This window comes from Spodoptera frugiperda, chromosome 29, assembly GCF_023101765.2.
Source record: "Spodoptera frugiperda isolate SF20-4 chromosome 29, AGI-APGP_CSIRO_Sfru_2.0, whole genome shotgun sequence".
In the NCBI taxonomy this organism is placed as follows: Eukaryota; Metazoa; Arthropoda; class Insecta; order Lepidoptera; family Noctuidae; genus Spodoptera; species Spodoptera frugiperda.
In genome coordinates this window covers 2424998-2439420 of record NC_064240.1, presented here as the reverse complement: position 1 = coordinate 2439420, position 14423 = coordinate 2424998, and the positions used below count along the sequence as shown (strand labels likewise).

The 14423-nt window shown below is 38.4% G+C and overlaps 1 protein-coding gene across 10 annotated transcripts in view; it reads left to right on the top strand.

Moving 5' to 3' along the window:
• Positions 1-14423, top strand: part of LOC118281560 (tropomodulin-1) — a 69947-nt gene that overhangs the window by 29267 nt on the left and 26257 nt on the right. For 3 of the 10 annotated variants that reach the window (XR_007707402.1, XR_007707401.1, XM_035602146.2), the window contains exon 1: positions 1907-2325. The exons of 3 other annotated variants lie outside the window; for them this stretch is intronic. Coding sequence is in view for 2 of the 7 variants with exons in the window: in XM_035602146.2 (XP_035458039.2) it covers positions 2215-2325 (111 nt within the window). In the remaining 5 variants the exon portion in view is untranslated. Of the gene's footprint in view, positions 1-1906; positions 2326-14423 lie in introns of those variants that run through there. 4 more of the 10 variants (XR_007707404.1, XR_007707405.1, XR_007707403.1 and 1 more) reach the window with 2 other exon arrangements.

Here is a 14423-nt window from a genome sequence, read left to right as displayed (position 1 = left end):
GTTCCGTGCAGGAATCGAACCCGTGAATTGTAAAACCGAAAATCGCTTATCTATTAAGCCATTTTACACGCAAACAATAGATACTGTCGTGTATGTAGGTACTATAATAAATTAACATCAGTGTTCTGAATATGTAGATTAGATTAATTGTCCTATTGCTGAGTTTCGGAAATACTCTATTATCTATGCCTCATGTCCCTAATTTGTATTGCCTACCCAACAAATATGTTCCTATATATTCTTGTGTAGAACAATTATTGTTTGGTTCTATCCTAACTATCCGGAGCTGCGGACAACTTAACAGGTTACCGGGGCTCCGGCTCAAAGCAGAAGAAGGAACGGTACAACGATACAAAGTAATATAGAACTATTTTTTTTCGGTGGGGGTACATATTTGGTTGACATCTCTAAAAGTTAGTACTAATTGAAATATTATTTTGTATGTGATAAAGAACAACGTAACAATTAGCAGGAAATTGAAAATATTAAATAACAACACCATTTTTTGGTGCACTGCGAAAGTTTTAGTTGAAAAGAGCGACAACGAATTTCACTTGATTATCACAGTCAGTTAAATCACTATGTTGATTCACTACCCATCCAATCAATCCAGAAAGCAGTTAACGTGTTTTACAACGCTTTTTATTCTCTAACTCTTTATGTGAAATTAATTTATAGTGACACGTTTCTCAGTCCTTAGACCTTGGCCCGAGAATTTAATTTCTCTCCTCGCTCACCAGTGACAAACACTATTTCTTGGCACAAAAATTTGCAATACGATTAATTTATTCGTATTTTCCTCATCAACGTCTTAAGTTTCCGACCCGTTACTATCTGTTATAACAATTTGCAAATCAGCGAGTGATCACTCCACATGAAAGACTACTCAATCCAATTGCCAATTCACGCATAAAAAACCTGGAATATTTGTGAGATGACCCATAATTTTCTCCCCTCCATTCGATTTTGAGCCATATTCTAATTTATGTACGATCTACATTGTTGTATCAGCTCGCGTTTGGTGATGCGCCTTCATCCGATAGAGGACTCTATCGATAACGATATAGCTGCTAAAATATCATGTCGGCCGTTAATCCCCGAAGCATGCTTCAGATTTATCGCGCGCTGTTAGGAGAACCGCGTATTTATATTAAGTGGAGGAGCTGTCAGCGCCTACGCCGACGCCGTTCTGGATGGCTACATACAATAATGTAGGCCGTCGCCAGGACATTATATTTTACTGGCATTTTTAGCAATTATTTCTAAATTATCACTTACTGACAACACCTCCGGTGTTCAATTCACAACATTTGTCTTCTCCTTCAATTTTTATTGCCTACAAATGTTTTCTTTTCTTTACAACCAGTACAAATATTTGAACGAAATAAAAAATAATGTTTCGTTTATAACTTAAAATATCTTGGGATTTAAAATCGCTGAACATAACGAAGTGCAAACATTTGCTTTGATATAAATACTTGTTTTTAATTTAGATATCATAAAAAACCCTGAAGTTGAGCCAATTCTCGCAATGTGTCGGAACCACGATCGAAATTCCACCATAAAACACAATTGCTGCAATAAGACAAACCTGCAAGTGTGTGCAAAACACATTTCGAAAATCGTCGTTAGTGAGCTTAACAGAGTGCTTAAATGTGACATTAAAGAGCGGTTTGTGTCGAAGTAAATCCTGCGGAGCATGCGCAGGACCACCGTGCTACATTAAATGGAAGGTATTTCGCATCGCAAAATATTAACGCGGAAAATACCAATATCAATCTGAATAATTGCGGTAAAAGGCCACCGCGACACTTAACTCTTTCGACTAGATCGTCCAACTAATAATACGCCCGCACGTGAAATGTTTTGGCTGGTGCTTTTTGTTCGCGCCGGTTATTTCAGTTTTCCAGTAGGATTTTATACAACATCAACTCTGGCCGTCTCCGCAGTGCAGCGCCAGAAAACGTTCCTATCGACGCTTCCCGAATATTGGATCGCGATTAATTTCTAGCACAGTATGGGCACACCACCCGGTGAGCCCGAACTACACGACCAAATCCGAGTTTAAAACGGTCCTCAGAAGATAATTCAGTTTTTCCGATTAATGTGTGATACCGACCGCTTACTTGTGAACGTTCTGTGAAGTGCAGTGAATGTGTGTCAAAGGTCTTTTGGAGTTCAGTGCAGTGGGCGAAGTAGAATATAACAGCAAACATGTCGGAGTTCTTCGGACCCTGGACCGACAAGGAGGAGGGCGAGGAGGAGATAGTGGAGGAGACGGTGGAGACCATCACCACGACCACCACCAGGAGGCAGATTCCTTCCGTAAGTCAGCGACATGTTCAGTTAATTGACCTTGATCGAGACTTACGCCGCGTGTATATCTTTGTCCCAAAGACGTAATTAGCAGCAGATGAAACCAATGCATTTTAGATCAGGTGAAGTTTGACATTTTTGAATCCCAATTTCACCTTGTTAACAAACGAGGGAGACGGCGAATGGCGACACATATATTTTTATTGCGTCTCGTGTATCATTGTTAGAGGTGTTTATTTTGGACAAGTCCAGAGCGCGGGTGTCACGGGCGCTGTCAATGTAGAATCCTCTTGATATAAACCAGCTCCCGCACCAAGGTGAAGGCGAGCTCACCGTCAACTGTCACCGCTCGTATAAATCAACTGACGCACTACTCTAAAATTACATCATTTTTGCTTCGAGACCTGTTAAAAAGAAATTTTGAGTCGCTAAGCGCTCTTAATTTTGCATCGTTAAGTGCAAATTATATTATTTTTCCTAGAAAATTTGAAAAACAGAGTTAAAATGTAGCGCGCACTGAACGTATTAGTGCCCGTCATCATTAGAATGTCACGCCAAAAATTAAGGTGAACATAAAATGAAAAGCTTTTGATCTCAGCAGCAGGTTTATGACAAGTTGTATCAAAAATTAAATGATACTAGTGTTTCCTCATTGCATTGGCTCCATGTCCATCGATAAGAAGTTTATCTTTGCTAGCGTTTTTAGTCGTTTTTTTTCCACCAAAGTAACTTTATTTTGAACTGACGGTACTTGTTTTGGCGCTGGCCTCTAGCAAATTATTGTTGTATTTTAATGTTTTCTGTTTTATGGCCCATGTAGCGCAACTGTTTCGTGAACAGCTAATTAGGATCCCCGACCTTTTGTGTTGACACTAATTTATACATGTTACGCAAATGTCTTTTTATCTTAAGACTGGCGACTAAGGACCCTGTTCACGTCTATTTCCCTAACATTTAATGAGTCGTTTAATGCTACAGTGGCACAGCGTAGGAAACTGTCCCTAAATACTTTGGTATTTCTCTATTTCGCAGACAGTGACATGAAATGTCGCATCGAAGTGATGTTCGGAACGACCAAAACATCGATGTAATTCAGTTCTAGTTTTGCATTAAACAGAAATTGTAAGTTTCCGATGTCGTAACTCGATTCTTAAACAATTACTGTAATGTCGAACCGTGGAAGTCGTCGTGTGGCGAGACAATGTGATACACGTCGACATCATGCGCTCGGCACTGAATGGCCTTTTGTTTGGGAACAATGGACCGTTTTGTAATTGGAAATGTTCGTCTCTTCACAGAAATGAAGAAATTATGATCCCCAGCCGCTTTTTGTTGCGACAATGTTTTATGATGGGAAATTGTCTGTGTGTTCGAAAACGTTTTCGTTTTATGACAAAACGAAAGTTTTGTAACAGCTTTCAAATGTATATAACAGACTCTATGTAGGTAGTAAGAAACTATGTAGTTTTAAATACGCATTCGCACGTAAACGTGTGTGAGTAGACTTGAAAATTGAAAATTATTTAACATTTTCTAATTTTGGTTCCTGGGCGCACTAACAATGTTTAATTTAGAAAACACTGTGTAAACAATTGCTATGATTCATTGCATCCATTGCTCCACATACCGAAACATAGTTTCCTTGAGACAATGTAGGAGCCTGCAACAGTAAATCAGGTAGGCGCATGTAAAATACACTATTATATGAAACTAGTACATAGAAAACCTGACCTAGTTTCTAATACAAAAAAGTCCAAAAGCTTTGTTGGTTAAAATGGATCATAAATCTTCTGTCTTTGTAGAGTGTACCACTGTAGTAAGAATGTAACGCTTTGAACTCTGGCTATTCAAGCAGCTGTCCATTATTAGTTATTTATTTGTATTTTAACAGCAGAGCAAAGACAAATATCTTCCTAGTACTCTTTTGTTACCCAGCCCTTCATAGTTCCAAATGCAAAACATAAAAAGTCAATTTTTGTACCAAACAACTTAGGTAACGGTACTGCTTTTATAAGATGGGAAAATCATCCAATGAGAAGCAGTATCAAACTCTTACTGACTAAAAACCACCCCGTTCCTACTCCAGCTTTTCGAGCCGGAGCCCCGGTAAACCCGCTAGGTAGTCCGCATCTCCGGATAACTTAGGTACTGCTTGCTGTAGGTATGCACAAAGTACTATTTATGTTCTTAGATTATTTCTCACACCCACAATCAGATATTGGGGAACATTAAAAAAATAACACTATGATAACAACAATAGAACCTCTAAAAACAACATTAAACAGCTTGCGTTATGTTTCGCTGTGTGAGTGAGGTTACCAGAGGCCCAATTACCCCATTTCACAATCTTCCGGATCTCCGATTCCCCAATAACTCACTAATTCCTAGTCCCCAAAAGGCCGCCAACGCACTTGTAAATCCTCTGGTGTATCAGGTGATCCGTCGGCTCGTGTCTCGGCTTATACTATAAAAAAAACGTTTACTGTCACAATGAATCCTTACGAATAAGACATTTAAACAGTTGGAATTACTTTAATCGTGAAATAAACAAACAAATTATGAAAAACTATAGACTAATTTATAGACAACGACTGAAGTAGCGCGAAAAGTTATTTTCACGTCTAACGTATTTTGATTTTATACAAAAGGCGATTGCATAAATCACAATACATATATCAAAAAAACAATCGTAACAATGAAAAATATGTTGGTTATAAAAATGCAGGAAGGAACGCGGTCGTTGAACCCGGTCTGCTATGAACACTTTATTTATTTTCTTGTTAGGGCTATATCTGTTCAGGATTCCATCGTAAGTTGTTCACAATCCGTTCAGTAGTTTCAGCGTGATTGACGGACAAACATCCAAACAAACAAACTTTCACATTTATAAAATTAGTGTGATAGTCTGATTTATTTATATTTGTATTTATGTAGGTACACCACTTCTTCACTTCACACAAACTTACATTTCTTAATTAAGTTGAATGATAAAAAATAACGCGAATTTTATCCAAACAAACGCTTTATTTTAACTTAGATTGTCATAGTTATTACAAGCAGATGATATACATCAATATAGACCTAGATGGTATTTCTACCTATTCAAATCTATCGTATGTAGGTATATTTTGTTGTGTTCTTTCACCACTTTTCCTCTTGAAAGTGCTGTCAAAATGAATTCACAGAGGGCTTTGACCTATGAACGATTTGCGTGGCGCATACACTTAAAAATCTGTGCGAAAATTGTATTTTAAAGATTATATTATCTTCATAAATAAGAGCTAAATGTTTCATTAAAATGCGTAGTTTTTCTTGGCTTTCTTACTGAAGTTACCTATAGTATGATTATTCTGTTTATCAACCGCAAACAAAGAAGATTAAGCGCCCGTTTCACCACCTTCATATAAGTGCCCGATAAACTTATGTGACAGATGGTGCATACAAATTACATTCTTAATTCAAAGTTATCTGATACATAGAAGCTATCCAGACATTGTGAAACAAGCCCTTTTTTTTTTTTTTTTAGGGTGGAAAATCATCCAATGACTTCTCCCGCCTTGGGCGAGGCGAGAGGGAGTGTCAGACTCTTACTGACTAAAAACCACCCCGTTCCTACTCCTGCCCGTCGAGCCGGAGCCCCGGTAAACCCGCTAGGTTGTCCGCAGCTCCGGATTAGGCATCAGCCCTACTGGGCCCCATCTGTGGTGGTCTGATGGCTCTTTGAGGCGCGCGCAGAACGCGACGCGCCGCACGCACGGGTCTGGTTCTGGTCGGGCGGCGAGCTACCCTTGCTCACCGTCCGCAGACCCGCACTTACGGTGGCCGGAGATCGTCGCGCGATCCCCGACGCCCGGAGTGTCTCTCGCGACGGCTGGGGCGTGAGGAAGTTCGTTCCCTCACGCGCCCCGCCTCCTCCTTAGCTAGCATGACTGCTTCGCAGAAGGAGGAGACGGCATCCCAGTCCCCCTCGCTCCGCACCATGGCTTGTATCAGTGCCGGACGCGAGAGGGCGCCGTCGCCGACCACATCCCTGAGGACACGGCGGTGCTCAGCCCACGCAGGGCAGACCGCAAGCGTATGTTCCACCGTGGCCTCCGGGCGGTCTTCGCAGTGATGACACCCGGGCGTTTCCTCCCGCCCAATCAGAAACAGGAACCTACCGAAGCTTCCATGTCCGGTAAGCACCTGCGTCAGGCGGTAGGTGAGGACGCCGTGGCGCCTCTCTAGCCACTCCTCAAAGAGGGGACTTATCGCTGCAATGACAGCGAGCCCAGCCCTTGGTTGCGACAGTCGCTGCTGCCATTCCGCCATGAGATCGCGCCGGAGCTCATCCCGCCACGCATTAATCTGGCGCGGCAGTGGAGTTTCGCCCCGGCGACGCGCGTCGGCGCGCAAACCAAAGACGCGCGCGAGCACCTTCGCCTCCAAATCCCACGGCGGGAGTCCGGCAAGGAGGTTGGCCGCCTCTCCGGAGATCGTGCGATATCCGCGGATCACTCGAATGGCCATGACCCTCTGGGACGTGAGCAGCGCCCGAGCTGGCCGCCGCATCAGGTTCGGCGCCCACCTTTTCCGTAGAGGGCCATGGACCGCACGATCCCCGCGTACATACCTCCGGCAGGAGGCATTTGGCCCCCGAGGTTGGGCAGGAGCCGCTTATGTGCAGCCCCCGTCCGTTCCAACTTAGGAGCCAAACGTCGGAAATGCTCCACGAAGTTCCATCGACTGTCGAGGACGAGTCCTAGGTACTTCATCGTCGTCTCGACGCCGATGGTAACCCCTCCTGCCGTTATTTGGGACCCATCCGGAGGTGGCGCGTATCCGCGGCCATGAAAACACATGGCCTCGGACTTGAAACAAGCCCTAAGATTACTATTTGGTACAAGCTGTTTAACAATGCCTCATTAAAGTAGTTACAGTCGCAGATCAGATTAGTCACAAATCAATTAATATATCAAAATAATAATGTGTGTAGAAATGAAACAGTAAAAGATATTTCCTTAAAGCTTTCCTCGATCCAAAAGTTCCTAATATTTCTTTATCAAAGATCAATTCACCAATATGCACGTGAATTCCTTGCCAAACGTACGTACAGCAATTTACACGAGTATGTTCCGGTAAAGGTGAACATTAAACAGACTATTCGGGGAGATATTCAAATAAATAGTTGGTAGTTTGGAAATAATGTGCACATTCCGAGTGTACTCGTGTCCATATGCGTGTTGATCTTCTAATGTTTTTTTATTGGTTTGAATGTTTTGTAAGGGTATTAGTTTTATCGTTACGAGTTGAATTGTTTTGATAAAGAAGTAAAAGATCCATTTATAAAATAAAACAAGCTTTATGTCGTTCTTGACTCTTACTTAGATATCTACATAAGGACATTGTGTATTTATTTTACCAGTATACTGTATATTTAAAATAATATAATAACTAATTGTGGTAAACATCATACTTAATATAATCCCTATTTTTGACACATTATTTCTTTGTTTATACGTAAAAAAATCTGTAAATTCCTCTAGTTGTCGCGTCGCCGGGACAAACATCTTCATGAAGCCGTCACGCGAGTTCGATGACAGCTGCCGAAAAGTGCTAATTGCCGGACAAAACAAATGGTGCAATCTCTAAATGAGACAAACAATACCACAATACGCGCCACCTACGTACTGTGAACTTCACAAAACGAACATCTGAAAACTGAAAGTTTTACATACAACCAGCATTAGATTGCTCCACACTTTAGGCTTAAAACAATTAATTTATGAATATATAAAAACATTTAATAGCACATTTTTGTCACATAAACAAGGGCAAAGTGAAAACTAGAATTTTCAGTACATTTTTTTGTTTACATCCATCCAAAACAAATAAAAAAGCACCGTAACAGTAACAAAATAAAGATGAAATTCGTTGGACGGAAACGTATAAACATAGGACGTTGCTGAATTGCGTGCAGACGAATCTAAAATAGATCCGACAGCTTCGCCCCGCCGAGATACGTACATTTTTGGAAATCAAATAAAAGCAATGCGTTTAAAAATAAAATTGAAGCAAGGTTGGGTGTAAATAGTGAGTGCGGATGCGAAACGTGTCATTCGCAAAGGTCAACTTTACGTTTGTTTCGTGATAGAGCGGTGCAAGGGTTAATAATCTCGGCTGACCGACTCGTCAAGCTTACATTGAACGATCGAAATAGACTGGCGTGAACAGAGCGCCTGCAGACCACGCCAGTGTATAGCGAATTCATTCTACAACATAAACACATAACACCTACTGTGAAAATGTAATACTGAACGCTCGTAATACCAATTCGAAATGATTAATACAATGCGTCATAAAGAAATGTCACCCTCTTTTTAAATAACGAACGTAGGAAGGTTTGCTGTCAGTTCAAGGAGAACTCAGTTGTTTCATGTTTGTGTGATTCAGTTATAGAGATGTACAGAGAAACAGAAATGGCTAATGATAATATGTACTGCGCATGCTGTTTGAAGATGAGTAAGCAGAGCAGACGTCATGGTCACTGGCCACTATTGCCGCGCAAAATTCGCATTTTAAATTTCGAACATCAACGTTCATAAATTTCGTTTATGCAGACCACAGATAATTTTATAGCAAAAAGGTTGTCATTGACATCTTGTGAAGTTTGTTATGTTTATTTAAAAAACGTCAGGGCCTTTTATTCCCGAAGAGGTAGGCAGATGTGCAATTGTGGATATCACGGCTGACGGCATGTAATGCCACTGTACAATGTACACCCACTTTTCATTATTTGTGTTATAAGTTCTATGTAATAGGGGGTGAGCCTATTGCCATATACCGGGCACAGAAAACGTGCTACTACTGAGAAATTTTCGAAAACCAAAAAGGAATGTATAGGCAGTGTATAGCAAATTTTATGGTACCTATAGGTTAATTTTAAATATTAACCTTGACTCTCCAGATAGTAGAAAAGTCAAAGAACGTTTTCCAGAACAGCACATGGCAGTCTGTTTGGTTAGAAAACATTTAGTTTGCTCACAAAAATGAAAGTTGTTGGAGAATTTTACTATTGGTGTTGATAATAGCTTATGAGATGAATGCTTACAAAACGTGATTGTTACGTTACGTGTTTAAAATTTTTATATCAAGTTCTGAAGAGAATTCTGCTTTTATATTTTTTAAACAATAGGTAATACGAAAGTTATTTTTTAGACTTTTTTCAAATATTCACCTAATATGAGTCTTCGTTGTAAATTACAGAAAAAAAGTACCTACTTATTCTAAAGAGGCTGATAGTTAAGTTTTTTTCAAACAGGTACCTAAGTATCTGTCACATGTTTATCTAAGGTTTTCATCACACTATAAACTCTCAAGTCGTGGGAAACAAGAAAGGGCAAACAAGATCCATTACAGTATAACTAAACAAACAATAAAAGGAAATCACACAAAGAAATTCACACGAAAATAATAAATTCCACATGAGTCTTGGGAAAGGTGACAGAATGGAGATAGTGCCTTCCGTTGACAAGTCACGTCACTCGTGCAACATGGCGGCACGATCCACGACCAACGTCAGCCATTACGAAATTTAAAAAAAAAACGTCATAACAAAATGCCGGACATTTTGTAAACAGAATAATTTAATTACGTGCAACAGATTGACATGATTTCTTCTAATATATCTTTCAAAGAGTTATAAACACTGAAATATTAGATAATATTAAATTCAGAAAATACTTAGACAAATGTTTAAATATCTTCTATATAAAAATAAGTCGGGTTTTCCTTCCTGACGCTGTAACTCCAGAAGGCACGAACCGATTTGCACGATTTTGCATTCGTTGGAAAGGTATCGGGCTCCGTAAGGTTTATAGCGAAAATTCAGGAAAAATTTAAGAAAAAAGCAGGAAAACAGGGAAAATCATTGCTGGCGAAACGGAGTTCGCCGGGTTTGCTAGTATTTTATAAAAAAATTGTGTAACTTTTCACTAAAGCCTTTTTCACACTACGCTAGTATTTTAATCAAGTATTTAGTAGCTCTCTCTCGCTTCGATTTTGGGATAGAAATCGAGTTGTGCAAAGGAGTAGGTGCAAATACGTCATTTCTACGTATAAAACGTACTTAGAAGTGACGTCACACGATATTTCAAATCAATATATCTTCGAAAGTATTTGTTTGTGAAAAAAAAACGTAATTTAAAATAATCTACAAAAGGGACATGAAAATTTAAATTAGTCATTTTCTCCCTATTATTTATTTCGAAAACATTTTTACAAGCAATGTGTTAAGACCTTTACAGTTTACAATGCGCATTGCATTATTCAATATCACGATCTGATAGATGCCCAGCAAATAAAGCGTGTCTATCCACGATGAAAGTTTAGTGTGAATCACAAAGTTCGTGATACTCGCGCGATGGGACTCGCATGTTTATTTAGCAATCGTGATTGATATGAATTAATTGAATTGTAAAGTTATTATTTTAACGTAAACTAAATGTACATTACGTAATATCTAGTAGGCTATTAGATTTCTTTCTTTTAAGTTATATAGTGGTACTAAGAATAAACACAATCCTAAGTCGATAGCTCGTTATTACGTATTAGATACTTAATACATAAATGAAGCATTCCACACGACGTGAGAAGTCCACGAGGATTTCAATGGCGTTATAAAAAAAAACTATAACTAAAACTACTTAAAACATACTCTCGGCATTCGGCTCCTCTTATAACAGCCTGTCTTTCGACAAAGGCCTCTGCAGATTTCCATTTGTTCTGTCCTTTTAATTACGTACTCAAATGCAAATAATTCATAATAATTAATTGTACATAAATTACCTACATAAAGTACCTACTTACAAGTTTGCCAAATTGTCTACTAATGGGTTGGACACAGCACTGGAAAAACTAAGAGACCGTAAATCACTCGACGGAAGGAGATGTCGTATAAAACATTATGAATCAGATATATAAAATAATCTGTCACGTGCTTACACTGGGAATTTTATCATTATGCTCCGGAAAATGGCTATTGCAATCAAAGTGGATTGTTGGATTATGGACGTGGTGAGAATATGCGTTTTTCCGGTCCCGTACATACTCAGTTAGTTTTGTGAAAGGAAGATAGATTAGATACAATTATAGTAAGTATGATATGTGAAATCTCATTTATTAAAATCATTCTAGATACTAAATTAATTAAAAATTACGGTTTACTCACGTACCTTAGGGGACGTCCATTAATCACGTGAGACTCAATTAGGGGAGGGGGGGGTCGATAAAAATCACGAAACTTCACGAGGGGGACGGGGGCTTTATAAAATATCACGTGTATTAATTTTTTCACCTAACCCGGGTTTTTTAAACCTTAAAACGGGGTGTATAGGATTTGTCACTTCCCCATAAAAGAGTATAATAAATTATAATTACGCATTTCTAAACTTAAACCAATTTAGATGATATTTTTTAGGTACTTGTATTACCTACAATGTCTTAACCCACTCATACTTATTTTCTGTATTAAAAAAATACACGTGATGTTGGTTGGGGGTGGGGTTAATCTAAAATCTCACCATATCACCAACGGGAGGGGGGCCAAAAAATCGTTGAAAAAACCTCACGTGATTAATGGACGACCCCTTAATGAAGAAAAGTTCAACTAGTTTAGAGTCACAGATGTCTGTGTATGTCTCACGATATTTATTATTAAATTCTAGATACTGTTAAGGTAATAGTAAACAATATTCTTAAAGTTTTTGTATAATCTTGCTCTAAGTAATTGGTAATACGGTAAGCAGGTTATTTGTTAATCGGATTACTGAAATCGTTTAATCGCTTAAGCCCTAATAGTTTGCAGTTTACTTTGACCTGCTTAACTAGTATTAATTAGGTAGATAACTACTTATTGTCATTTGTATAGATATTAAAATAATGTTAAAATGCATATTTCTCCAAAATCTTAGCTGTTTGGCCAGCCGGCCATGTATTAGGTGGAGATCTTAATCTCGGTGTAAACAACAATAGACATTCGCGCAGGCGTGCAGTTTTTCATAGAAGTAATTAATTCAAATTAACATTGTAGTCCAAATAAACAATGCAGACAATTTATTGTAGTGAATTATACAAGATTAGATTTATTGTAGAGGAGGACTAGAGGTGAGTGCCAACGAAAACGAATTAGAAACAATGGCTTCCTGTCTACGCAGGAGGGCAATAATAGGGCTTCTTCAAAATAAAATGTCGCCAACCATTAAATATTTGAGAGACACTCTTCCTCTTTTTCTTTCTTTAAATAAACTGATGACTATTAGCTTCTCTTTGCGAATAGTTTCATAAGTTCTAAGACCTTGATAAATACACTACTTTAATATAAAGTCATGGCGTCAAATATTTCTGTGGAATCAACAGTTTAATGATCCAAATGATCGCTGAATGTTGCCAACAAAATATGACTGAAGTTATGTCATGTTTCACACTTTTCTTTGGCATCGTTAATAGAGAGTGTTTGAATGATCCTTCGGTCGTCTTTCTTATTGTTAAAATAGCTATGTAAAGCCCGCTACTTACCGGGGCTCCGGCTCGAAAAGCAGGAGTAGGAACGGGGTGGTTTTTAATCAGTAAGACTGACACTCCCTCTCGCCTCGCCCTGGCGAGAAAAGTCATTGGATGATTTTCACCTTAAAAAAAAGCGCTCATGTTTGTTCAAAGTTAAATACCTACAAATGTAATGCAACTATTTGCAATAAATCAAAGAAACTTAAAAGCGAAATCTCCATGATGTGTCCAGTTTATCATGGTATCATTCTGTAAGATCTTTCCTTATATTTTAAGCAGCCACACGAAATTTGTACAAAACAAAATATGGACTGCATAAAATGCTTCAAGCAATTTCAAATTTAAATCAAGAACGTAGAGAATAAGTAAAAAAAAAGTAAAAAGAAGTGTCCAACATTTTTGCGGCCAACTTTCCCTATTCAACCAATTTGTCTAAATAATTTGACGTTTCTCATAAAAATGATAAAGTACTGCATCGGTCAAGCGCTATCCAAGGGCGATGCGATGCGGTACCGATGCCACGATTGCGTCAATAGGAATAAATGGGCCAAACTTGCGTATGCAGCCATTGCCGCCGGATATCGAGTAGCTACTTCTATACGAAGTATATTCATGTGTCCGAATATTTCTAATAGTTATACGAAACTCGAATTTTAATGAAACTCTTCTTTATATACGACGGTTTGGAGTCATAAGCGTATAGGTTGCAATAAAGACATTTGTTTTGGCTTCTTCGATTCAGTTGAATACAAAAATTATGAATTTATAAAAAAATCTCATAAAATTCTTTTAAAAATGAATTATTTATTTCAGACCGAGGTCACTAAGTCAAACTAATATAAAAAGCGAAAGAGTTCATAATACCTACATAATGCATAGATAACATGTTTCATCCTTGAACATAAACAAAAAATAATTATGTAGGTAGGTAGACAAAATTAAATAAATAATAAAACAATATTCTGTTCCACCTGCACATGGTTTTACATAATAAATATTATAATAGTTTTTATTATATCAAATTAAATCTATGCATATATTTTTTTATGTGCGCCATTTCATCTACCTACGTTCTTGCAATAATTCCAAGTGACGTTGCACTATAATATAATGTTTCCGGCAACTATAGCCCACCTAGACCCGGTTTGTGACTAGGAAATGAGTCAAAATATTATTGTTTGTGTGTGGGCGAGTTATCTGACCTTCGCGAGTGTGTCGCGACCAAGGCAAGGAATGTCCACAGTCCATCCTATTTATTATATTGCAGATAGAAATACCAGCGATATCTCGAAATAGATAAACTACTTGGAATATGTTCGGTAGAATGATTTATTTATTGTTTAGATTCAGTGTGGTCCTCTCCAGAACACTGTAAAACTTACATAAATGCTTTTCTACCTGAAAAATGAAAATTATGAAGTAAGAAAAACCTTAGTAACGTCACTAGTAGTGTAAAACAAAGTCGCTTTCGCTGTCCCTATGTCCCTTTGTATGCTTAAATCTTACTACGCAACGGATTTTGATGCGGTTTTTTAATAGATAGAGTCATTCAAGGATGGTTTACT